Raw genomic sequence first — 27,530 nt, forward strand, 5'->3', positions numbered from 1 at the left:
TTGGTTTGTAACACACACACACACACACACACACACACACACATATATATATATATATATATATGAGCCCCTGGGCTTCTCTGAGCAGTCAGACATGAATCAAGCATCACATTCAACCACTAAAACTAACTAACTCTGTTCAAGAATGCAAGTAAATAGCTATAATAATGTGCTTCAGTATTTCTTTGTTGTTGTTTTTTTTTTAAAATAAATCTGAAAATTCATAGATAACAATAATAATAATATTTTAGCAGTAAAAACATCATTTGGGTTAAAGAGCTTCTACATACTGGTGTATTAACTATTACAGAAAGATTATAAATGATGCTGGTAATCACTAATGCTGTTAATTTAGGGCAGCTGTGGCATAAACCTAACATTAGGTGGTAGTTTAATGACATTAGTGTGCATGTGTGTGCCTCCAGAGCTGTGTTTGGGTATCGCCTCTGTCCTACCGTCCTGTTTCAGATGTAGAGACCACAGCATCTGATCCATCAGTATTGTACCTGACAGTGACAGAAGGACGCTCATCACACAGTCTGTCCAGATGCAAGTCCTCCCTACCAAGTTATTACAATCAGTAGTTTTTTGGTTGGAATAAACCTTTAACAGCATCAGTAGTTGGACATTAAGTACTCCGTGGATAAACCTTTTAAATGAGAAGCATCGTTGGAGGGACTCCTGCAACACCGTGATCGGGCCGTCCGGGCTGCAGAGGGCGCTGTGGACAACCGGAGGTTCTACACGGTGGACGGCCGGAAACACGAGTCGAGTGCACCAGCCCTTCCGGTTCACAGAGGCAGCATGGCAGCGATTGGAGTCCACTTTGGCTATACGTGCGCTTGTGTGGCGATATTCAAGGTAAGCTGCTTCTCACATCGACACGCGGGTGGATGAGCTGGACCCGGTCCGGGCTGGTCCCGCTCCGGGCTGGTTCCGGTCAGGGCTGGACTCACCCGGGCCGGACCCGGAGCGGCGGTGCTGCCCAGCTACTGGGAGGCTACAGCCACCGTTGATACACCCAGCCACTACAGCTGTACACGTGTGATGTGCCAGTCAGTCTGGGGTAACGGGTGGAGGTGCCTGTGTTGGTCTGTGATGGGCTCACAGTAGACCTACCTGGATATAGGTGGATGGACAGGTGGAGCCTCCATCCATCCACCAATCCTCACCTGGAGCCTGGTCCAGCTGACTCACTGACAGTCAGTGTGATGTGGGTCTGAACCCGAACAGCGCCACAACATGCTGCTGACATGGATGAGATTGTGTTTTAGAATAGAATAAAATAGAACGCTTCTATTGTCATCATACACAAAGTACAACGACATTAAAAGACAGCTCCAGTGGTGCCAAAGACAAGTATAAAACAAAAATACATACATATATTTACTGAAGGAGCCAGGAGGTAGTATATACAGTCAGGAATGAGCACAGTGACAGCCACACAGTAGAATTAATATACTGCACTGTTGAGATAAGAACACTGAGGATATATGAAAATATAGATAATACATATTATATATAAAGTGATGTAGTATAGTATAATATAAATATTAAATATATATGATAAATCGTTCAGACTTTGGAGACTAGTGTGTGTTCAGGACTGTGTACTGCCAGGATAGAACCTGTTGGTGAGTCTGGATGGATCTGTAAGAGCATCTCTTCCTGATGCTTGATTTCTTTAAACAGTTGAATTTATTTAGATCTTTCATGCATTGTCTATTATTCACTTTATTGATTGGAAGTGACTGAACATGAGCTACTACCAGTTACCGTTCAGTCATTTATCAAGCCAAGAATGTCAAACATCTGCTCTGTCCATTCTTTTTATTTACCATTCATCTGTCTGTGATCCATCATTCTAGGCCATGTGATATTGTTTGAGGCATTAAATATTTAGTTTTTGGATGCAGACAACAGAATAACTCATAATGAAAGTCATTTATGAAATATGTATGTAGGACGGAAACATTTGTTTTAGTTTTTTATTGCTATAAATTGCATTTTTTCTCAGTGTACACTGATTGAGCTATAATGGCAAAGTGAAATTACTAGTAATAATAATAATAACAATAATAATAATAATAAAAAGAATCACTATGGCTCCTGAATCGTGTGATCAGTGACCAATTTCCCATCTCTCTCTTTGTTCACACCTTGTATGATCCTGGGATCCTTGAACTCCATCCTATGGTGTAGCAGCTGTTTCCCAACTCGATGGGATCAAGCCACTCATTTCACTCATGTCCCTGTAGGCCACCACAAAACTCTCCTAGTGACATGGTCAGAAACCTGGCAGCAACAGTGATAAATCTTTCATTATTGAAGTAAGTGTGTGTGTGTGTGTGTGTGTGTGTGTGTGTTTGCGTGTGTGTGTGCGTGTGCGTGCGTGTGTGTGTGTGTTTCAGGATGGACGGGCTGACGTGGTGGCTAATGATGCCGGAGACAGAGTGACTCCAGCTGTGGTGGGCTACAGGGACACTGAGCAGGTACAACCTATGCTTAGCTTCTGATTCAGTTAGACCTGTTGTATGTCTCAGTAATGTGGCTCTTGTTGGCGAGCTGACTTTGCTCGTGTGACGTTAACTCATGCGATGGGGCTTTATGTGTCCTTCGTCTTTTTCATGATCAGCGTCCAGTTCACACATACAGCTGAACTGCCAGTGTTTAGTCGTGTTGACAGCATCTGGGCAGCATCTTGTGTTAGTTAGTTAGTTAGTGAGCTGCTGTGAGTGGAGAGACAGCTGGAACCATGTAGAGCAGGGGTGGGCAATCCTGGTCCTCGAGGGCCACATTCCTGCATTTTTTAGATGTTTCTCTCTACCAACACACCTGATTCAAATGATCAGCTCATCATCCAGCTCTGCAGAAGCCTGATAACGATCCTGATCATTTGAATCAGGTGTGTTGGATGAGGGAAACATCTAAAACATGCAGGATTGTGTCCCTCAAGGACCAGGATTGCCCACCCCTGATGTATAGGCACATCCAAGCTACTGTAAGGCAAGAAGAAGTTATGTTCATGGAGATAAAACTTTCTGGTGACGTTTTAGGGCTTTAATCAACGATGAGGAAATCTAAACACACTCAGCCTGCCCTTGATGTGTTTAAAATAACTGCATGTTTTGTTGCATGATACTGATTTTATGAAGATATTGATATATAAAAAGGAAGAAGATGTGGTGGAGCTTACTGACCCGTAACCTCCAGATTCCCATCATCTGACCCTTTTGAGGACTTTTAGGACAGCACTAGTAGATCCTGCTGTGTTGTTGGTTGTTTTTTACACACAGATGATTGATTAAGAAGAAGGCAGCAGGACACATGCTGCCATATTTTTCTGCATCTGTCCAGAAGCTGTTGTGCATCGTTCCTTTTGACTAAGTTTAGAGCAAAAAGTCCCTTTCTGTGTTCAGCAGATAACACAGAGTATCTTATTAGAGCTCATTCAACCTGAAATAAATGGCTTTTGTCAGAAAACTTCCTAAACAGCTGGTTTTCATCAGTAAAATGTTAACATCTACAGAAGCCAGTAAAACTGTCTTCAACAGGATCTTCAACAGTCTCATTAACTTTAAATGAGAATGTACAGTTTTCATTGATGTCAGTGACACTTGAGTTGCTTTCATCCGCTTCATGCCCTCTGACAGCTGAACCAGACCTCCCAGTTCAATACACACTCCTGTTTTAAATGTTGTTGCTGAAGGAACAACTGACTGTGTCATTATTTCCAAACCAAGTCCTTCACATGTCACAGCAGCACCATCTGAACTGTCTTCTGAAGGTTTTTTACTTTGGTTTGGATGACACTTGGTGAATGCACCATGCGTTTGTAGTATAACCTGTTGTAGTTGTAGAGCATCACACTGCGCTGTCCCATGTACAGCGCTCGTATAGTTTAGTGTTTCTTGTATTATTGTAGCCCATTTATTGACTCATAAAGACTCGGTTTGTACACAGCCTTGAGAGCCAGATTATTGGTACATTATTGACAGAAGTGTTGTGTAGCTGTAAAGTGTGTGTAGCAAGTCATTGTTGCTTATTGACAAGTTGTTGTCTTCTGCAGATTGTCGGTATAGCAGCAAAGCAAGGACGGGTCCGCAATGCTGCCAACACTGTGGTTAGAGTGAAACAGATACTGGGAAGAAGGTGAAGATCTGTCTATCTGTCTGTCTGTCTGTCTGTCTGTCTGTCTGTCTGTCTGTCATAACATAACAGCTGCTTCTTGCTGCCAGTGTTTCTGTGAACTCTTCAACAGTCTCTCTGGTGTTACTGAGCTCCAGATAGTTTGTAGATGTTCCCACAGACCAACCTTTGAATGTATGACATCCCAAATGGGTTCAATAGAATTCAAACCCAGACTCTGACTGGGCCGGTCCATCAGTTCCAGGGGCCTCATTTATCATCAGTGCGTACGCACAGATATGTGCGCAGAGCGTGTGTACGAACATTCCTACGTAAAGTATGGAATTTATCAACTTGTACTTATACTTAGGAATGTGCATAAATATACGCACAACTCTGACCATGCGTACGCACATAATCTAGCGGTAGAACAGTGAAACTACAAATACAAAGTATTCAGGGATTTTGACCACCGGCACATTCCAGCGTGAGGTTGGAGACATATGCAACATTTCCAGCCACCACTGAGCAGGATCAAGCCGGTGGATGCCATAACTCCCCTGGCCCCAGCCTACGTCCAGTTCCTTTACAACCATCACCGATGAGCCCAAATCAAACGGGGACTTAACGCTGTCGCTGGATTCCCAAACATATGTGGAGCCATAGACAGCACCCACATCACAGTCAAAGCAGCATCACTAAACGAGCTTAATTTTGTAAATAGAAAAGGGTTTCATTCAATCAACGTACTGATAATTTGCGATGCACATTTGTGGCTATCCAACGTTGTTGCCTGGCGGCTTGGAGGAATGCACGACTCATTCATTGAGCAGAACAAGTTCTGTGGGTCTCCAAGCAGGAGCTGCTGAAGACGGCTGGCTTATTGGTGAGTGTCACAGAGTGTGGAAATGTTTTAGCTGGACTTTGTTTGGTTATTAAATCATCTCATCTGCAGTGATCAGGGTTATCCGCTGGGTGAACGTTCGGTATTAACTCGTCCTCCTCCAGTTGCGCTCATTTCTCTTTTATGGACTGTGATGCGTTTTTTGGCATTGAGCTTAACGTCAAACCACCTCTTAAAATTTTTGCCAGCGGTCTCTCCTCTGACCCAGCAGAAATAACTGCTGTGGTTATCTTGTCTGCAATATTTTTTCTTTCGCTGCTTATCCCAACATTTCATGCACCAAACAATATTTTCTGGTTTGCTTCAACCTCGCTGACAAGTACCTCGATCTCAGTTTCATAAAAGTTCCTCTTTTTCGCCCTTTTTGCCACGATGATGACGACAGGTGAGGAAAAAATAAATCTTCACTTGTTTTAGAAAGAGGCGTGTTGTTGCCCTATGTGGTGATTTGGAGGCGTTCCTGAAGGCAACGTGCACGAGCACGGAGGTTAACAACAAGTGGGATTTATCAACACTGATGTGCGTACGACCCCCGTACGCACGTTTGATAAATACGGATTTTTTTGTACTTACACACACTCTAAACTTCATTCGTACGACAGAATTTAGAACCTTTTCTATGCACTGATGAGAAATGAGGTCCCAGAACTCCAGATTCCTTCTTCTGTGTCAGATGGTCTCTACACAGCTTTGAAGTCTGCTGGGCTCGTTGTCTTGTTGGTGTATGAACCCACCACCAATCAGGTTCAGTCCAGAAGGGATTCCACGATGCATTAAGGTGTTGTGGTGACGTTCTGGTTAATGAGATTGTTGATTTTCACTAATTTGCCGTTTCCACTAATAGAATATGTATATGTATGTATATATATATTTCTTCAAAAAAATTCAAAATGAGTATCAGGGCTGGTCTAACTTTTTAGACAGTTCTCTGAGCAACAATGGCTTGTTGATGCCAGCATTGAGTGGCAACAGGGGCAGCGTGTGCCCAACAGTACAGCAGCTTGGCATGTATAACACTGAACCTGGAGCTCCTCCTCAGGTAGCATCTTGGTGGAAATTGCAGTAACAAGGAGAGCTTGTAAAATGCATTTAGTGGCTGAACAGTTAGACAGTCACACAATGTCATTTCTGAGAGTATTGTCACCTGTAGCACTTAACTAGTAGCCTCACTCTTGACTCAAATTCTTGAGGATTTAGTCATTGAGGATCTAAAATGAATTCACCCTCTGGACACCTGCATATATAAAACATGTATTATAATCCTGATTGACAGTTTGTTTTTGTCTCTGTCAATCTGTAGGTTCAATGATCCAGAGACACAGACTCACAAAGGAGAGACCAAGTGTCAGGTGAGTGTGTTGACAGATAAACTGTGTGTTGTCGATGTACTGATAAAAGAGTTTGTACTGCAAAATGTTTAAAGTTATTCTGCACATACAGTTCTATGGCTTCAGTCAGAGGCATTATGGTTTATAGGTATTGTTTTAAAAGCCCCATTTAGACAGGATTGAAACCACCATTTGACTTCAGCACAGCGCCCAAACCTTTGAGACCGGCGCTTGACTTGCTGTGGTCTTCTCCTACACCAGAAGCACCGGACCTCTTCCTCATGTCTTCTATTTCTGCACACTTGAATGTTCCCAATCATCAGACTAATATTTATGTTAAAATGATATCAGACAGAGATAACCTACAAAACACAAAATGCAGTTTTTGAGTGATGATTTATTGAACACCTCTATCACTCCTGTGAAGTCCCTCCCAAACCCAGTAGCTGGATGGGCCATCCTTGGCAGTGGAACGACAGCTTGTGATCAGTCCTTCACATGGCCATGGAGGAATGTGGCCCACTCGTCTCTGCACAACAGTTTTAATTTGACCACTTTAGCTGTTTTTGAGCATCAACGGACCTTTAAGGTCCTGCAACAGCATCTCCAATGGTTCATGTCTGGACTTGGACTCAGCCACTCTTAAACCTTAGTGTTTTCTTTCTGAGCCATGGACTTGCTTGTGTGCTTTGGGTCCTGAACTGATGGATGGATCTTCTCCAGGAGGATTTTCTGATTCAGAGCACAATTCATGGCTCCATCAGTTACGACAAGTCGTCCAGGTACTGTGGAAGCACAGCAACCCAAACATCACAATACCTGCACCATGTTTCACTGCTGTTACAATGTTGTTCTTCCACCTGTGGCTCATCAGTCCACAGGATGTTACCCAAAATTCTGGGGGCTCATCCAGACTTTCTCTTTTTGCAAATGCCAGATGAGCCTTCATGTTCTTCTTGGTCAGTAGTGGTTTTGGCCTTGCAGCTCTGCCATGGAGGCCATTTTAGCCCAGTGTCTTCCTTATTGTGGAATCATGAACACTGACCTTAACTGAGGCCAGGGAGACCTGCAGTTACGTTGATGTACATCTGGTTCCTCTGTGATCTCCTGGCTGAGTTGTTGCTGTGGTCTTGGGGTCATTCTGGTCGGTTGGCCTCCTTTGAAGGTTCACCACTGTTCCATGTTTCCTCCATTTGTGGATAATGGGTCTCACTGTGGTTCTCTGGAGTCCCAGAACCTCATCATCATCATATGTGGGTGTGGCTGGAGACACTGAACCCAATTGTCAACTGAATTTGGTCATTTGGTCGATTCATAGCTAAAGGGGCAATTTTTTTTTCTCATAGGGCAAAATGGGGCTTGATAGCATTTTTCCTTCAATAAATGAAATCATTTAAAAACTGCATTTTGTGTTTTCTTGTGTTGTCTTTGTCATACACTACAATTAGTTTGATGTGAAGCTTAAGTGTGACAAAGACATCTGTAGGGGGCCAATGCTTTTTAACAGCACTGTAAAGACAAAAACTTTTCTTTTTTTTTTAAAAGTACATCATGGTAGCAGTCACACTCCAGGAGTGTTGTCTGAACCTGGAATTCATATGAACTGATGGATCACTGAGATGACTGCAGGGATGGACCCTTTGACAGAGTTGTTTCTAATGTAATTATTAGTGGGGAAAAATGAATTGGACTAAAATCACTGACTGGGTCAGATATTTTTCAGCTCATCACCTCTTTCCCTAGAAAGAAAAGTCCAATTTGAATGGGGCTTTAGTTTAATGTTAAAAATGATCCAGCACCAGTGGCTCTACTGAGGAACCAGTGACTCAGTCTGAGCAGTGGTTTCTGTGTTCAGGTCGTCAGCAGAGGAGAGAAGCCGTATTATGAGATCACAGCAGGAGACCACCCAGAGTACGTCGCTCCAGAGGACGTCGCTAAACTCATCTTCCACAAAATGAAAGGTAGTTTATTCAAACACACACACACACACACACTCTGTAAATACATTGCAAGCTGACTGGTTCTTCCCGTCTGTTAAGAAACGGCCCAGTCAGCTTTGGGCTCTGATGTGAGTGACGTGGTCATTACCGTCCCCTTCGAGTTTGCACCTAATCAGAAGCGTGCTCTGAGGTAGGCTATGTTACTGCTCACTGCAACTGACTATAAAGCTTTTTTTATTTTCAACTTATAAGTCCATCACCTTGTTTGCTTTGTGTAGGGAGGCAGCCGAGGCTGCAGGGTTCCACGTGCTGAGGCTGATCCATGAGCCTGCAGCTGCCCTGTTGGCCTATAACATCGGACAGGACCACACTTCTGGAAAGAGGTGCAGCACATGTTACACTTTACTGTTGTTGGCTTGTTTAGGGATTTGCTGATTGTAATGGCAGTTTCAGCAGACCCCCTTCAGTCTGCTGCTTGACCACTACTGATGGCTGGGTTGATTTTAGTTGGGACACGTGCAGATGAATGATGATGAGTAGAAGTGGATTCAGTCGGTCCCAGTGACCAACACTTTAAATCAAAGAGACTTTCAGAAGGCCCAGTTCCTTGATGCAGCCACATGGTCAGAAAACTATTTGCCTTCCTCAGCCACCCCAGATGCTGTGGCAGCTGGTTCTTAACCCTTCCCCCATGGGCTCCACCTCCAACTTCCTCAGTCGGGTGGAGCCAGCCTCTCTGGCCTCCTCTTGGTGGAGTTAAACACACCCATGGCCACTCTCTCCCTCTCCCACTCACATCCACACACCAACAACAAGAAAGAACATATCAACACAAAGCTCCATTTGGCTCCTACACTGATGTTGGCCTTTTACTTGGAAATCAGATGTGATTGGTCATTTAACAGAAATTATTTCTTGTAGGTATTTTTGAATAATTATCCACCAGTCTCTGACTTTGGTTTGCTGAAGTGATCAGTCCTCAATACAAAATTCCTTCAGTTTCCAGATATTTGTCAGGTTTTTTTTGTACTTTTGAGTCGACATCCTTCCACAACATGTGGCTTTTTCTAATTGTAAGTGCATGCACCATTGTTCAGATCAACAGAATAGTCACCTGCAGGTCCTGTGATTAACTTTCAGGCTCTTCCAGATTTCTTTTTGCACCTGTGTTGTGCTCTTTGGCTGAATTTCCTGGGGCAGCCAGTCCTGAGTTGTTTTTGATTTACACCGTTGCTCAGCAGTGTGTTGAGTAGAGAGCATTAGAATTTACTGTAAAACATCTTTCTTTCATGAATAGGTTTTGGCCCATCTCTTCAGTTACTCACAGTCACATTGCATGCCGCTAACTGTGTGTCCTCTGTCTGCCGTAGTTTGTGGTTTCTCCTCTTTGTAGTGATGTGTGGCTGCACAGCTGCCAGTTTCTCATCGTCTTCACTGGCCTTCAACATGATTATTGCTTTCCTCTGCCTGTGTTCTATCTCTGACTGTATGAAGATGACACATGTTGTGAATCGGCACCATTTGAATTGAACAGTCCTGCTTCCTCTATGGAATGTTTCTGGTTTACCTGTTTATATTATTTCCACCTCGAGTCAGTAGAGTAATCAGAGCTGGTTCCAGGTGATCTGTCCTCATCCTTCTATGTCCTGTGTTGGCAGCCATGTCCTGGTGTATAAGTTAGGCGGGACGTCCCTGAGTGTGACGGTGCTGCAGGTCAACGGAGGAATGTTCCGGGTTCTCAGCACTCACACGGACCACGGCATCGGAGGGGAGAGCTTCACCCAGGCCTTAGCCCAGCACCTCGCCTCAGAGTTTAAACGGTAGCTCCTGTTTGTTGCTGCTTCTCAAAGCTCTTTACATTTTGTAAATGTGATAGTTGATACATTTCACTTTGACACCCAGTAGCATGGAGACAGTGTCGCATGGTAATGATCCAACATACAGCATGTATTTCATTTAAAGATTTTAGCAGCCACAACATTAAAACCGCTGATTAATGAAGTGAATAACATGGATCATTCAGTGTTCTGTGAATGTTTCTGATATGTTGGTTGTGTTACTCCCCAACACCAGCAGCCTCTCCAGCATGACCTCGGGCTGCCGTGACAGCTCAAGTGTCCGTACTCAAAATGCATCATGTTTTCTTTTATAACTAATGTTTTTTAGTGTCAGTACATCATTGTTGGCATCAGTCGTTTTTGGCTCCAATTCATCAGCTGCACTGCAGGTTTAGACGATAGTGGAGGGACAAAGTCCGACACAGTTAGATGTAAAAGTTCATAAAGACCAAGTCTGTGAGAGTACGAGCGTGCTTCAAATGATCAAACAACAAAATAGTGGTTTGTAAGATGTGCTGAGTTTAGATGGCGTACCGCAGCAGCATTAACCGAATGCACAAACAGCTGAAGACAAACACAGAGTTCAGCACAAAGCCATTTTCTTCCTCCTCTTTGTGCTCCTATATATGGTATTTTCATCGAGCGAACTTGATGTTCACAGTTACGTATTGTTCTGTGTGTTTCCAGACACCAGAACAAGTGTAAAACAGTGATGGACACTGACATTAAGAAAATTCTTATTTTATAACTGGTTCAACTCAACAGTTTTTTACTTTAGCATTTAAACTGTTATTCACATTTCACACTGTGCTGCGTTATACAATCACACACAGTTTGTCAAAATAAACTTAAATAAAATGGCCATTTTACTAACTGTTTAGTTGAATTAATTAATCTATAAAATGGTCAGAAGGTTAATGGATGGTGAAATGGTCGTGGTAGCCCTACAGCGTACCCAGACAGAAACAATAGAGTCCAAACGTCTGTCCTGGCTTCCCATTCTCATCCAGCGTGTTGTGAATGTGGCAGAACAAATCTGATCTGCAAAGGCCCCAAGGACCCAGTGCTAGTGTCCTGGTGGGAAACACTTGTGGCGCCACTACAGAGACCTGTGCAATATTAGGATGGTGGTTTTAATGTTATGGCTTATACATGAAAGCGGTGAATGGCGCTGACAGCGAGCTCTGTAGTAGAGAAGTATAGATAGACCCCCCACCGACACACCAGAACCAGTGATGTGTTGTACTGGAGTCTTCCTAATCACCCTGATGTTGTCTGTGTGCAGAACCTTTAAACATGATGTGAGCAGTAACGCTCGAGCGATGCTGAAGCTGATGAACGGCGCTGACATGGCCAAGCACTCACTGTCCTCGTTGGGCTCGGCCAACTGTTTCGTTGACTCCCTGCATGACGGCATTGACTTTGAATGCAATGTCTCAAGGTAAGCTGTTGTGCTGAGACCCTGATTACAGAACATAATAAAGATGAGACACTAAAACAGCCAATCCTTGACCCAAAATTACGGATCCAACTTGCCAACATGTGGAGACTGGATGAACTAAGGGACACGTGTGAGCCATGTTTCAGTCAAACTCCTCTCCCACTTTGTTAATCTGACAGCAGCTAAACGAGTCGGCTGCACCCGGGTCGCTCATCCATCAAAGCCGTGCCGGTAATCCTACTAGGTTACTCGGTTAGCCTTCAACACGGTACGAGTGTGAACCAAGCCGTCACATTAACGGATAGACACGCACAAGCAACAACAAAAAATCAAACCTTCATGAAGCTAAGATTTGTAGCATGACTGATGTGTTAGACTGCATTAGTTTTAACGAAAGAAGAAAGCACAAACACAAACCAAGAAGCTGCTGCAAATATTAAAAACTACGCACCACTGAAAGCAAAGTGGGAAACACACACAGATGGTTTGTTCAGAGCATAGTATATACGAATGTTATTAAGTTTGTCAGTTATTGTCATGATCTGCAGAACTATTGTTATCTGTATGCTTTAAAGAACAAAGGGTAAATAGTTGTTAAAACTTCAGTATGTTGTTTCTTTTTGTTTTTCAGAGCTAGATTTGAGCTGCTCTGCTCCTCACTCCTCAACAAAAGCATCCAGCCAATTCAGCTGTTGCTGGAGAAAGCAGGACTTTCTGCCAGCAGCATTAACAAGGTTGGTGTGTTTAGAGCCAAGTGTGCTTTGATCTATATGTGACTGTTTGGAATGACCCACTTGTAGTAATCATTGTTGTAGTTATTGAGATGACAGGAACCTTTATTATGATAGTGAATTAAAGAACAGTTCAAAGACAAAAAAAAACTTTAATCCATCATCAATCCATCCATTTTTCTCACAGTCTGACATTAAATGAGACTAAACTTTTCCTGTTTCAGGTCATTTAGGATTACCAACATTATTTCTATTTGCTAAATGCCAGTATAATGAGAGAGAGAATGTTCTATTACGTCTTCAAAGCGAGAAGTTTACATCTACTAAAATACCTTCAGACTATTTGGGAAAGCCCAGATGATGATGTCATGGCTTTGGAAGCTTCTGATAGGTTAACTGACAACATCTCAGTTAACTGGAGGCACACCTGTGGATGTATTTTAAGGCACACCTCAAACACATTGCTTCCTTTGGTGACAACATGGAACATCTAAAGAAATCAGCCAAGATATCAGGAAGAGAACTGTGGACCTCCACAAGTCTGGTTCATCCTTGGGTTCAATGTCCAGATGCCTGAAGGTTCCACGTTCATCTGTTCAAACAATTATATCGAGTATAACCACCATGGGAATGTCCAGCCATCATAGCGTTCAGGAAGGAGACGGGTTCTGTGTCCAGAGATGAAGTGTTTTGGTTGAAATGTGTGTATCAACCCCAGAACAAAAGCTAAAGATCTTGTGAAGATGCTGCTGAAGCTGGTCAGAGTCATTATCCACAGTGAAACCAGTCCTGTACCGACATGGGCTGGAAGGCTGCTGAGATAGGAAGAAGACATCACTCCAGAAGAAACATAAAAAAAGACAGATTACAGTTTGTGAATGCACACAGGGACAAAGAGCTTCATTGGTGGAGACATGTCCTGTGGTCTGATGGAACTAAACCTGAACTGTTTGGACTTAATGACCATCGTTACATTTGGAGGAAAAAGCGGGAAGCTTGAAGCCTGACAACGCCATCCCAACTGTGAAGCACGGGGGTGGCAGCATTATGCTTTGGGGGTGTTCTGCTACAGGAGGGACTGGTGCACTTCACAGAATAGATGGCATCATGAGGAAAGAACATTATGTGGAAATATTGAAGCAGCATCTCCAGACATCAGCAGGAAGTTAAAGCTTGGGCACTCATGGGCCTTCAGATGGACAATGACCCTCAGCACAGCGCCAGATTAGTTACAGAGAGGCTTCAGGACAACAAAGTCAGTGTTGTGGAGTGGCCATCACAAAGCCCTGATCTCAGTCCTGGAGAACATTAGTCAACAGAGCTGAAAAGGCATGTGGAGCAAGGAGGCCAACAAACCTGACTCAGTTCCACCAGTTCTGTCAGGAGGAATCGGCCAGAACTCATCAGACTGTTGTGAGAAGCTTGTGGAAGGAAACCCAGAACGTTTGACCCGAGTCATACAGTTTAAAGACAACGCTACCAAATACTAAGGAAATGGATGTAAACTTCTCGCTTTGAAGAAGTAATAAAACATTCTCTCGCTCATTATTCTGGAGTTTAGCAAATCTAAATAATGTTGGTAATCCTGACTGACCTGAAACAGGAAAAGTTTAGTCTGATATAATGTCAGACAGTGAGGAAAAAAAAGGCTTTGCCTTTTTATACAGTGGATGTAAACTTCTGATTTCAACTCTGTATGTTTCAGGTGGTCCTCTGTGGCGGCTCAGCCAGAATCCCTCGTCTCCAGCAGATAATGCGTGAGATGTTTCCTGATGTAGAGCTTCTCAGCTCAGCGCCCCCTGATGAGGTCATTGCTGTGGGAGCCGCACTGGAAGCCGGCTTGCTGGTTGGCAGCGATAGCTTTGTCCTTGAGGAAGAGTCTGTCACAGTGGATGTCTCTGCCGCTGACATACTAATAAAGGTACTGTCAGATAACATGACTGGAACTCTGTTGGCCCTACTAGGAGTTTATAATGTCACGGCTTTGGGTCTTGGGAGCTCCACAACAGGGCACAACGCTACGTAATCCCTCACCAACATGGTCTGGGTATGCAGTCAGTGGAGTTACCTATACCTACCAACATGGTCTGGGTATGCAGTCAGCCTGGTTACCTCTACCTACCAACATGGTCTGGGTATGCAGTCAGCGGGGTTACCTCTACCTACCTACCTACCTAATGCTTGTGTGGGCGCTGTCACTCAGCTTATTTGATCCCAGCTGTTCAGATTTACTCAGATTCATCCACACACCCACATAGAGCCCATGTGTGGTCTAAATGTGACAGGATATCTGCTCATACTAAGCTGGCAACGGGACTTTTCCCATGGTATGGTGCTGGAAACACACAAAATCAACAGATTGACAGCTGACTTAGAGAACCTGACAGCCCTGGTGGATGAAGGATCTCGGTCAGAAACTCTCAGTATTTTGTATATGGCAGGAAAACTGATCATTCAGATTTTTGCATGTGTCTAAATGTACATGTTTTTATTCTCTCAGTAGGTCTGACTCATTATATATGTACACTGATCAGCCACTAGCAGCTCATCCAAGTAAATAGCATTGTTCATCTTATTACCTTGCATTGCTCTCCTGGGAACTCTTGGGTCCTGGCATTCATGGGGGTGTTCTTCTTTACCACACACCACCAACTTAAACACTGTTACAGGTCAAGTATACCCTCCTCCTTGGGAGAAGCAGCACCATATACGTGCCCCGTGTATTGAGAGTTGTTTCAGCACCATCAGGGGGATCTACACAACCAGAACGTTTTTGTTGTGGCTGAGTTGTGTAACAGTACATGGCTTGGTGATGTGTGTTGCAGGAGGTGGATGAATCTGGAGCTGAGGTTCTCACCGTTCTCCTTCCGTCTGGTATGCCTCTACCTGCCCGCAGACATCACGTCCTGAGTGGAGGTGGAAAACAGTCCTCCCTCTGTTTGGATATTTACCAGAGATTTGTCATGGAGCAGCCAGAACAGCTATCTAAGGTACAGAAAACCAAACGTCAGACCGTTACTACCCTTGGGTGCACAGCAGTACTAGGCACTGATGACTAGTACCAAAACCAGGTGTTTAACAGGCTCTGAGGTTAAATAGGTAAACTCAAGAGGATAAATAAACTCTGAGGTTGTCAGCTCTACTGTCGCTACGAGACCGATTAAGAAAATAGATTTTCTACTTATTATTGATCAACACTGTCACAGTTTACCTGCATTTTTGCTTTTCCTCAGTCCAGAATAATTTTCTCTGAGTCAGTGTGCACGGGGTGGGGCCAGCTCTCTCTCACACACACAGCAGGTTTATAGAACTTCACTGAGGACTAGTCTGTATCTAAAAAGAAAAAGGAAATTGATAGAAAAAAATGACTGTTGTTGACCATTTTGTCTGCTCTTGTGTATGTGTTTATGTGTCCAACATACAGATTGTCTTCAGAGACCTGCAGCCCAGTGAAGCAGACCACAACATTGACGTGGTGGTGACTATGAAAAGGTACGAGTCCTCGCTGGATCAGTGCATGGCCCGCCTCATGAGATAGCTGTTGTGTCATGGTTTCTTTGTGTTTCAGGGATGGCTCCATTCATGTGTCCTGTGTAGAGCAGACGACTGGAAAATCAGAGGTCGTCACCATAACAGCAGCAGCAGCAGCAGCAGCAGCAGCAGCATCATGAAGCCACAGATCTACAATCCTAACCGTAGTTGGGCACAGTGTTGGTGTAATTTCTATTTTGTTTCCCCATTTCTCACTCAATAAACTAAATGTATAAATCTATTACCTCGTGAGTTTCTTTACATGCATGGAATAACGTTGAATACAAGTACAAGCTGTGTTTCAAAATTCTGTACAAAAGAGTTTGGAATGGTAGCCTTTGATCAAACGCTACGATCAGGACGGCCAGACGCCCGTGGTGATGGTAGGAGTGTTAAGTGGCAACTATATCTAGATAGGTACAGTGCCGTGAAACAGTATTTGCCCCCTTCTTGAACTTTTTTTTTTTTTTTTTTTTAAACTTTTCCCCCCATTTAAATGTTTAAGACCATCAAACAAATGTAAATATCAGACAAAGATAACCAAAGTAAAAACAAAATGCAGTTTTCAAATGATGATTTAATGTTTTAAGGTAAAAGCTATTCGGACCTACCTGCCCCTGTGTGATAAAGTAACTGCCCTCCTTGTTGAACCATGAATTAACTGTGGCTGATCACATTTTTTGGAAAGTTCAACTTCACTGACCACAGCCTGATGACCTCCAGACCTGTTCAATCAAGAAATCACTTAAACAGAACCTGTCTGGCAGAATGAAGTCGGTCAGAAGGTCTCAAAAAGCTGCAACAAAAGATCCAAAGAAATTTAAGAACAGATGAGAAATAAAGTAGCTGACATCTATCAGTCTGGAAAGTGCTACAAAGCCATTTCTAAAGCTTTAGGACTCCAGAGAACCACGCTGAGAGCCATCATCCACAGATGGAGAAACATGGAACAATGGCGAACCTTCCCAGGAGGCCAACCAACCAGAATGACCCCAAGAGCACAGTGACGACTCATCCAGGAGGTCACAAAGGAACCGGGAAAACATCTAAAGACCTGCAGGCCTCCCTGGCCTCAGCTAAGGTCAGTGTTCATGACTCAGCAATAAGGAAGAGACTGCAGGGCAAACATGGCCTCCATGGCAGAGTCCAAGGCCAAAACCACTGCTGACCAAGAACATGAAGGCTCGTCTTACTGTTGCAAACAAACTTCTGAATGATCCCCAAGACTTCTGGGAGAATATTCTACGGACTGACCAAAGCTGAACTTTTTGGAAGCTGTGCGTGTCTCGTTACATCTGGCTTTAAAATAACAGCATTTCAGATAAAGAACATCACAGCAGCAGTCAGACGTGGTGGTGGTGGTGGTGTGATGGTCTGGGGCTGCTCTGCTGCTCAGGATCTGGATGACTTGCTGTGATTGGTGGTCTCTACGACCATGTTTACAGTTTGGCTAGGTCCATATACTTGGACTGACATGTTTCCAGTCAATATTTTCAGTGTTTTCCTTGTTGTGTACTCTAACATCACATGTAGGAGTAGCTCCACTTCTCTGTCGGTCCAAATAAACTACCCCATTATTGTTGAAGTAACAGGAAGCTTTCGTTGTTGTGTTTTTTCCAGGATTCTGATTGGCTAGCATGGCTTCATGCTTCTCGCTACACTGCCCCCTGTAGGTCTGGCAGCTCATAGCCGCTCTTAACGACGTGTTTATGCGGGTTTGTGTAAAGAAAGGTTTTTTTTTTTAACATGATCTGGTGTGAATGATGTTATTTTTGAAAACGTAGATCCGTTTTTGTGAATACTGGCTACAGGTAAACGTGGCCTCTGTAAACATCTAAGATTACTTTGTTTTACCTCATATGCAACAGTTCAGTTTATTTTGAGTTGTTCGAAGAGTTATATCTGTACTCATGCAAACCTCGTCAAACTAGAGCTGTTACTTGGCACCCTAACGTTAATACGTTTCAGTATTTTATTTCAAATGTGGCGTGCTAAAGCATAGAAATCTGAAGAACAAAAACTGCTGAAATACTTGTGACCTGGACTGTGTGCATTGAAAGAGTTGTTGGAGACTGTTTCCACTGACACCTGTTATAAGGGATGGGCACATTTGACCTCCCGCTTCCAGCTACTTTCATATGGTGTAGGAGTGCTGTATTAGGACATCCTTTCTTCGGTGAACTTTAGGCCTCCTGTATGGACTGTTGTGATGCTGTGATGACTTTATGGGGGAAGCTGTAGCATTCTGCAGCAGTGGAGCCTTCTCTTTTTAAGTGTCTTCCCAGCAGAAATGACAGAAAAAAACATGTTTTTTTTCTTGAAATATTTATATATTATTAGTATATTTCAACATGATATGCATTTTTCAGGAGTGTATTATAACACGTATTACTGTAATTCCATCCCAGGATGGATTATATAATATCAGGATGGGACAGAGTCTTTGCGTTCCAATAGCACTTCAGTCATGGTAGAATTGACCATATGTGTGTGTCAGGTAACATCCGATACTCTGCATATAGAAAACACAACAAAAACTACAGCTTTATCCGTGTAGTTCAGATTTCCGTTCCAATGCTGAGATTTCAGAAGGTAGAGCAACGCCTCCGTCACTGCTTGGCCTTCAGCATCCATGCTCCGGAACAATGCGACACTTGAGGATCTTCAGGTAGTTCTGGACCTTGTTGGAGTCTCGGCGAAAGCAGTAGAGAAGATCATAGTCTTTCATTAGGCGCCACTCGGCACTGTTGGACGCCAGCAAAACCTCAGGAGAAGCCAGGCTGCTGATGGAGTTACTGATTATCCCTAACGTCTGCATCTGAAGCGAAAAGGACACACAAAAGCACGGTAGCTTCCTCCCATTACTGCTCATTGATCAAGAAGCAGACATGTTTTTAAATACATGTAGATCCTTGAAAGAACAGGTACATTAACTCAAAGGAGATATTCATGATAGCCATATTTTTTGATTTGATTTGGTTAATAATTATTAATTTCATTTTAATGTACAATTAGAAAACAGACTCCACACGTGTCATGTTTATTATAACCACACTCATACCAGACATACAGCAAGTCCTTGTGCCTGCTCTTTTCTTACTAACACATTTGTATTAACAGTACATCAGCCAAAAATATAAAACCTCCTGCTACAAAATAGAAACCACATTTTACTGAGACGAGATGCAATGACACGTTATTATGCTGCTACAACAAAGCACAGCAGAGGGTAGAGATGTTAACATAATTTATTAATAATAATAATAATAATAATAATATATATATATATATATATATATAACAAAATTTATTGAATTTCCCTTCTGGGATAAATAAAGTATTTTTCATTTCATTCATTTCATTTCATAAAGCGCCAACATGCAAAATAAATGTATGTTTAGGCTTCAGTTTTTTTTTAAAAATGCAAATGTTTTTTAAAAACTTTTATTCGTTAGTATAATTTTCATGTTGAAACTGGTGTTTTTATACGTATTGAGCTGACTGCTCTCTCAACTAGAATTTTGTGCTTCATAGAATAAAGCTGCAAAAGGTGCCTCGCCATCATGAGCAGCTTGAGGTTCAGTGTGTTGCCCAATGACATGGATCAAACCTTAACACTAGAGGACAGTACCCTCTACCACTTGAGGAATGTAGGCATACTGTACCTTCTCCACAACTTTCTGGACACCCTTGCGTAGCTCGTGCACCATGTCACTCATTTCAAGAGATTTATTGGAGCTGAAGTTGTTAAAGTCATGGTGGTGAGCCAAGCCCTGGTGGAAATGCCACAGAGGATCTCTCCATGCCACCAGGAGCTTCAGAATCACCTCTGTCAGTTCTTCTCTCTGCAGTGTGAACAAATAACACATTTAACAGACGGTTCAGACTGGCCTTGAGTCATGACAGATGTGTATCTACATTTCTACCACTGATAATTGTTGGAGTATTGGGATGATGCACAAACAAAAGTTAAAAGAAAACAATTGGGGAGAAAAAAAATAAAATTTAGTAGTGTAGATGATACATGGAAACCAGTGGCGGCTGATCAATAGGGGGCACCGCCCCGCCGCCAATGACCAGATAAAGAGTAGCTCCCAAACACAATATTACATTTGAATTAATTATAACAAAACAATAACAAATTACTAATACTGTTCATATTCTTTGTATGATTAACAGATTTAAAAACAGATTTCTAAACAGATTTAGTCTTTACTGTGTGTTTTCTAATTTTCCACTTCCTGGATGCGGGCCGCAGCCACATGAGTGTGTATGTAGCTCGAAAAACTTTTCGTGATCATGTGACCTTGTCCTGGGCTCTGATTGGCAGCTGCAGACTTTATCACGGAGTGCAGCTCAGTGCGTCCTGAACCTGCCCACTTTTGCTGTAAGCCAATTAATTTTATCTTGATTTGCTTTTGTCTTCTGTGGTTGGATATCAAAACTGTCCTTTGACGTTCTTATGACTGTGCTTTCTGACACTGTCATGGCCTTTCCCCTCCTCTTCCACTAGATGACAGCTACTGACTGGTGGCTTAATGCATTGGCCATGCTGTTAATAGAGAAAAGGTTGGCCACAGAGATGAGTGACTTCAACCGAAAAGTCATAGAGAAGTTTGTAGAACAGAAAGAGAGAAGAGCCAATCTTTTGTTCAAATAGCTCCAGACTGCATTTGTGACCTGTTTTTGAGAATGTGAACTGATGAGCATGAAACTGTATGAGTGTCGCTGTTAGTCTGAAGTTCGTCTGGAACCCTGAATAGTGTTTTTTCATTCTTGATGTGTTTTGAGTTTGTACAGATCCTGTAAATACTGATGAAAGTTTAATGAATGGTTTTGAAATGTAGTTCTGGTCAGTCTTGATAATGTTAAATTAGATTATGATTAGAACATCCTCCAAAGGTAGAACGTTCCTGTAAATAGTTGATGTTACTCATATTCTAATTTCTGATTCAAAATAAAAGGTCATTTGCAGACTACGCCACCACCCACCAAACACCAGCCACCACTGATGGAAAGTCTGGAAAAATTAAAGGGAAAAATGTGTTCAACATCCAAATGGTGTGTTGAACATGAAAACAAAGGAAGAACAATGCAGAGGATGAGAGAACTCTGTATTCCTTTTGTAAATATGAACAGCTGATGCCGATAAAAGGAAATAACTTTGAGAAAGGTTCATTCACCGCCATTCTCTGTGCGTTCTCTTTGCCATTTGGGGTGAGGATGGTAGATGTGTGACAGTTGCGACTGACCCGGCCAATCTGATTCTTACTGGGCAGGAAGTAAAGCTCCTGACAGGAGAAACATGAATGAAATATCGGAGGTCAGATGTCATCTAAATGTCAGCCGTAGCTGGAGTACAGATGTGGTGAATGGAGTAGTAGAATGGCCTGCTGCCTGTGTGTGTGTCTGTGTGTGTGTGTGTGTTTGTGTGTGTGTGTGATTGCCTGTTTGTTAAGCACATTAAGCTAAAGCTAAGTCAGCCTAACAGCACAAAGGTAGAGCTTAGAGCCAATCAAACGAGGTGTTGATTCATTCTATATGTACTCCTACCCATGTAAATATACACGGGCTAAAATAATAGAAATACTCATTAAAGTTCAACAGGAAAACAAACAATCACACCATTCTTTACAGAAATGCGATCACTGACAGAACATTAAAGCAGGAAAGCAGCACTACTGCATTTAGTTATAATAACAGACTAGTTTTAGCTGGGTGTACCTATTCATTGCTAACTGAGTGTCTATATGTTGTTTCTTGGTTGAGCACTTTGTACAAAAAGCCAGTATAACAGTTTCAGTCAGACTTTTTCACTGATTATTCATTTATTAGAAAAGCATTGTGAGGCTGTTTGCATGAGGAGACTTACAAACTCAGAGTGAAGGTCATTTGAAATGCCGTGCATCCTGGCCGAATGCTGGATGACCCGGTCGAACAGGTTGGCCAGGGAGAGGACGTGGCACCCGGCCTGGGCGTTGGTACAGAGGGGTGCCGCATCCACAGTGGTCAGCTCGCCACAGAACACCAAACCGACCAGCACCGGCCAGACAGCACCCACTAGGAGGAACCACAGACCAAGGGAAGGTCAAGAAACTAAACATGAAACACAAAACATGAAACACAAAACGAAGAAGTCTGGAACCTGAATCATATGTTAGTCTTGGGAAGGTCCCCATTGAAAGTGTGGACTTATAAATAGACAGGAGGGAAATCAAGAGATAAATGAAGAGAAAAGGTTATCCTGGAGCCGCAGGTCGAAGAAAATGGACAAGTGAAGGTATGTACAGGATGACAGTCCTTCCTGCCGGTTCCTTCGTGCAAAGTTCTGCTCCTCAAATACCTGCCTGATCTGAGTTTTCCAGGCATCCTGCCAGATGTGGAGGGTTCCTGTCTCACAGCAGCAAATGTGTAGAAGCGTTTCTGTTCAAAAACCACAGAAGCTTGGTATGAGGGTCGCTCACTGACAGTTTCCCTTTTACAGGAGAGAGAGGGAGGGTGGGGCAGAAAGCAGCATTTATAGTGATCAGTGATTCACTGCATCACAACATAATGTCCTTTATGCAGCTTCATCTTTACACCTGCATCCTCTGCCAATGTGTTGTCGACACATGTTTACAATATGGAATGTTTTCAGCGTCACATAACAAAATAATAGCAATAACAACATAATTATTTTACCAAAATAACATGTTTTAGTCGTCCTTTTTGTTGTTCATTGATTGATTCATTACTTTTTATCATTTCTCTACTGACCCTGTTGCAGTGTGTGTGTGTGTGTGTGTGTGTGTTGATTATGGAGACTTTTTATCAGTTTACACACTTACGTTATGAGGACAGTAGGGGATTATGAGGACACCCCTAGTATCTACGTAATTCAAACAGTGTAGCATCACACAGAAGGCCGTCATTAATTGCCTCTCGCTTTTTCTCTGTATGTCCTCACAACTCGGTAAACCTGACATTTTGTGTGTGTGTGTGTGTGTGTGTGTGTGTGTGTGTGTGTGTGTGTGTGTGTGTGTGTGTGTGTGCGCGTACAGGGGTGAGTCAGTGAGAATTTCATGACGAAGTGACCTTAAGTAGCCTGCAAGAGTGATGGCGTCATCAAACTACGATGTAACTCCCATGAAGCTTCCGGCTGTGTGACGGTACATTTGAGCAGTTGATGCTGACTAGTCGACAGTAGTTGAGTAGCTCCAGTACCTTTAATTAATATTTGTATGTCCTCCACATTTAGAAAGACATCTTAGACATCTTAATAAAAGGGCAGAAAAGATAGGACAGTTTTTGTGAAGTAAAGAAGCCGATGCGTTACAGCTAGTGACAGCAGCCTATCACCGATCGCAGCAGTAGTGACTGTTATACTGTAAACAATACTACACATATCTATGAAGATCCTCAGTCCTCCAGGTCATGGTTATTCTCGTAGATTAATCATAGCAACTGGACCTGCTTGAGTTCCTTGAAGACATTCCACCTCTCATCCAAGAGGCTTCATCAGTTCTGACTGACTAGTTGGGAGTTCCAGATATTGATATCCTTAAGGAGCCATTAACACCTGAGTTTGGGTTTCAAGAGGGACCCTAATGAACCCTATTGTATCACTGGGAGCACTAACGACTCACATAATAAGGGGGGAGGAGTAACTTCGACAATTGAAGCCAAAACTCATGTTTTAATGGATAAAGTATAATTTTTAAAAAATTGAAGTGGTCATGAAAACTCAACTACTGATATTTACTGATGTGGATGCATGTCAAAAAATACTAAAAATAAATAGAATCATATTTAATATAAAATACTTTAAAAGTACATTATTTTTGTTTAACTTTCTGATGTGCGACAAACTTTCTTACAAAAACAGACATGTTACTTAACAGAACAGAGTTGTCGAGTTTCAAAATTGTTCCCAAAATATAAGAAAATACACATTTTTAATATGTGCATATTTTTTATAATTTGAACCCCACTTTGTTTGCGTCAAAGTCAGCTCATGTTTTCACTATTCTTGAGTCTGATGATGTCTCTTCAGCCTCCTGCCAAACCCTCAGGGAGGTTCCTTGCTTCACCACCATCCTCCTATTGTCTGTCTGCCCTGCCTCTAAACCATCCCCCTGACCTGCCTCATCAGCCTACCTTTCCTCCAAGCTGTTCTCCTAAGGTTTTACCTGCATGACCAGCGTTTGGCTGTCCTTGAAACAGTCCTGTGTGTTTGCCTCACCATCAGCCAGGTTGCCAGAATTTTTTTTTGTATCCCTTTTCTTCTTGTGTGTGTGTGTGTGTGGGTGTGTGTGTGTGTGTGTGTACAGTATGGTCTTCTCTCTACCTTGTTTTGTTTCTGGTCTGGACGTTCACTTGGCTGTTTACCGGCTTAAGTTCTACCCGTTCTCCTCTCATTTTTGTATTTAGTGTTTTCTCTTCTTTCTTGACTTTTTGAACGTTTTGGTGCCTTTGCCTGCTCCCTGTTTTGATGATCTATCTTTGGCACCAAAGCTATTTTTGTATTGGCTGGGAAAAAAGCCTGCCTCAGTGGTTAGCACTGTTGCCTCGCAGGTAGAAGGTCGGCAGTTCGCGTCGTGGTGAGGACACCCTGGATCTTTCTACATGGAGTCTCCATGTTCTCCCCGTGCAGCGTGGGTTCTCTCCAGGTTCTCCGGCTTCCTCCCACAGTCCAAAAACATGTTGAGGTTAATTGGTGATTCTAAATTGTCCATAGGTGTGAATGTGAGTGTGCTTGGTTGTCTGTCTCTAAGTGTAGCCCTGTGATAGACTGGTTACCTGTCCAGGTGAACCTGCCTTCACCCTGAGTCAACTGGGATAGACTCCAACCCACCACAAGCCTAGTGAGGATTAAGGTGTAGAGATAATGGATGGATGGATGTTTTAAAACCTGCCATTGTGTACACATTTGGGTCCTCTTCTGAGACACCTGGGACCCAGTGTGCCCATTCAATCTTCAGGTCTAAAGAGGGCAGAAGGACCAAGCTCTCTTTCAGTAATGATGTAACAATGAAAACCATAGAAGATGAGTTTCTTCAGCACTTTACAAATGCCATGAATCCGTCTTCTACATCCATCCTTCTGGTCCATTAGCCTTGCTTACAGATTGATCTGTAGTTTTAGCAGCCCCCACAGTGTGTGTCCTGTGCCTCATATGCTTTCCTTTGCCTCTACCAATCTTTCTTTGGCCTTATCACTCTCATTAATTTCTTCCTTAATTTCCCTAGGTGTTTCACTGTTGGGGAAAGATAAACTCAATACCACAAAAAACATATTGGAAAAAAATGAAGAGGTCTGAATAACTTTTGAAACAACTGTTTAATGCTAAAAAGATCTGTTTATAATAAAAGGCCCTTTTGTCACAAGGAGAAACTAAAAAGATTTGTTTGGGGCAGTTACAGCAGTATAATGCCATGAATGTGCATCAGTGTCACTCAGTCCAGGTTTCAGCAGTGATGACACACTGGGCATCCACGTGACTCAGCTGCACGTTCACAAGCACACTTACGTATATGTGGAAAAATAATGTTGTTGGGCAGATAGTCTTGTGCTGTCATATTGAGACTGACCTGCAGAGTAACAGGGTGACCATCAGACTCATACAAGCCCACAGGCCAGCACCCTGACAGACTCTGGCCTTTTACTCCATATTTACAGCAGAAGAGTTTTTATGGTGAGCACTGACCAGCAACTCGATCTACCATGTTGAACTACGATATGCTTGTATGAAGTTAGGTTTCCTTTTTAAGAACTATACATTCAACTGATGACTTTCATGGAAAAATCAGCACTGTCGCCTGATTCACTGGATTTAACTGTCAGAATACATTTGATGGAGTGTATGCATGATTTATTTCAAGAAAATTATTGTATTTACAGAGTGAGCCTAAAAACATTTATGTGCCATATACTGAAAATAATGTTTATGCAGTTTGTGGTGTTATTTTGTATTTTATTGAAAGACCTTTGCCACTGCAAACTACCCATAAGTAATTGTACACATTTGTTTTGGTTTTTCTGTAAATAATTTAACGTTCTTTTGTCGCAATGATTGAGAGGATTTGCTGACAGAGACAGATTTGATAGATCTTTTAAAGACCCTGTCCTGTAAAAATAAAAAAAATATTTTTTTCAAACTTTATTAGCATGTCAACAGAATGGTTGTATATGTGTAAAGACATATCCCGAGTGATATAAGCACTCAATGCCATGACTGAGTACATCCAGTTAAAACTGCAGTGTGCGTAAAACTTCTAAAACATTATCACAAAAATACATTACATCTAAAACTGGAAAAGCCCTCTGAGAGCGCAGACCTCCGCCAAGCAGCTCATTTCCCCCATATTGTGATTCCAGCTGATGTTAAAGTCCTGCATTCATTTTATCTACGGTATTAGATTCATGGAGAATCAGAACACACCTTTGGCATTTGAATTAACATTGATATCATTAATAACATGGAGTGGTGATGGAGTGATGAACTCTACAATACTTTGTACATTTATTTCTGCAGTTCCTTACTGGCTTTAAACTGTTAGCTAACGCTATGCTAGGCATAACTACCACCATGTTATTACTAACATAAACAGACAGGGAGTAGCTTAAGCTAGGTTAGCACAACTTTAGCAACATAAATGAAAAGCATGACCAACGCAACGACGCACACGTCAGTTGTCCTGATACATGGCAAAGAGAGTTAAAGTTAAACAGGAGACATGCTGATTCATTGTTAATGTCACAACATGGTTCTGAACTTATCTGTCAGTAGCTCCACTCAGCCCACTCCTGTAGTGCTGCCTGGCTGTAGCTTCCTCCTGTACTACTGAGAAGACAGTGGTGAGGACTGAAGGACTGAATGGAGTCAGAGCTCCATCTAGTGGACAAATGGCGCAATGACGGCATTCTGCACGTCTGTGACACTTAACAGCATTTACTGTTTCATGAGAAAATAACCAGATGGTAAGCTAGAACATTATGTAAGGGATAATGCCCGACGAGGTGTCCATTATCAGAAATGAATGGACTTCGCGGAAGCAACCGTCCTCCGCTTCGCGTCGGACGGTTGCTTCCGCGAAGTCCATTAATTTCTGATAATGGACACCTCGAAGGGCATTATCCCGCTTATACCATGGTCACTTACGAAAGATATTACTAAATAAATATTAAATCAATTATTAATACGTTAATGTTGTTTTTTACCGTTAAAATCGTAAGTTTTCCACAACAAGCGGCTGAGCGGACTATTTCATGTCTCTCGTTGTGACGCGTTGCCAAGGTAACCGGTCGGCCGCAGCTGTTATATTAGGCCTAAGTGGAGGGAAGTGAGATGATTGCTTAACGTGAGGGCAAGTGCACCTCTTACCGCTTGTGTGTGTCCAGAGGATGATGCGAAATATAAATATATATAATATATATATATATATAAAAGAATCAAAGTCCACAGATTGTTTCCTAAATCGTTTTTATTGCAAGAAATACTATCCACCATTCACTCTAGTTAGTGTCCAGGTTTTTCTGAGCCAGGAAGTCTCTTAATGTTTTAACAGCCCATTTCGTGGTTTTCTTTGTGTTTACCTCGTCCTTTTCATCCTCTAAATTGTTCAGTTCCTCCGGTGTCACCTCCTTGTGTCGCATCTCCTTCTTCTTATATTCTCTTCTCTCTTTCTCTTCTGCTGTATCCCAGTCTTCA

The 27,530-nt window shown here is 42.5% G+C and overlaps 2 protein-coding genes across 2 annotated transcripts; one reads left to right on the forward strand and one right to left on the reverse strand.

Annotated features, from left to right (window-relative positions):
- Positions 1-783: 783 nt before the first annotated feature.
- Positions 784-16,082, forward strand: hspa14 (heat shock protein 14). Its single transcript, XM_008280920.1, has 14 exons — positions 784-861; positions 2,412-2,492; positions 4,070-4,152; positions 6,333-6,381; positions 8,216-8,321; positions 8,400-8,490; positions 8,579-8,683; positions 9,959-10,120; positions 11,424-11,579; positions 12,211-12,313; positions 14,016-14,231; positions 15,136-15,300; positions 15,735-15,802; positions 15,879-16,082. Exons 1-14 carry the CDS (start codon positions 805-807, stop codon positions 15,979-15,981), a joined length of 1,545 nt encoding a protein of 514 aa, XP_008279142.1. The 5' UTR covers positions 784-804; the 3' UTR covers positions 15,982-16,082.
- A 2,382-nt stretch (positions 16,083-18,464) lies between these two features.
- LOC103356682 (prolactin-like) lies at positions 18,465-25,545 on the reverse strand. Its single transcript, XM_008280923.1, has 5 exons — positions 25,527-25,545; positions 21,714-21,901; positions 21,025-21,132; positions 19,507-19,686; positions 18,465-18,659 (listed from the first exon to the last, which is right to left on the reverse strand). Exons 1-5 carry the CDS (start codon positions 25,543-25,545, stop codon positions 18,465-18,467), a joined length of 690 nt encoding a protein of 229 aa, XP_008279145.1.
- Between the last annotated feature and the right edge of the window lie 1,985 nt (positions 25,546-27,530).

This window comes from Stegastes partitus, unplaced genomic scaffold (genome assembly GCF_000690725.1).
Source record: "Stegastes partitus isolate 25-593 unplaced genomic scaffold, Stegastes_partitus-1.0.2 Scaffold213, whole genome shotgun sequence".
NCBI lineage: Eukaryota > Metazoa > Chordata > Actinopteri > Pomacentridae > Stegastes > Stegastes partitus.

Coding starts and splice junctions, on each gene's coding strand:
- hspa14 (XM_008280920.1), top strand. CDS start 805: ATGGCAGCGATTGGAGTCCACTTTGGCTATACGTGCGCTTGTGTGGCG. Junction 8,491..8,578: donor AATCAGAAGCGTGCTCTGAG/GTAGGCTATGTT, acceptor TGCTTTGTGTAG/GGAGGCAGCCGAGGCTGCAG. Junction 11,580..12,210: donor TTTGAATGCAATGTCTCAAG/GTAAGCTGTTGT, acceptor TTTGTTTTTCAG/AGCTAGATTTGAGCTGCTCT.
- LOC103356682 (XM_008280923.1), bottom strand. Junction 21,133..21,713: donor ATGACCTTCACTCTGAGTTT/GTAAGTCTCCTC, acceptor TTCTCCTGTCAG/GAGCTTTACTTCCTGCCCAG. Junction 18,660..19,506: donor TCCAGAAAGTTGTGGAGAAG/GTACAGTATGCC, acceptor TTTTCGCTTCAG/ATGCAGACGTTAGGGATAAT.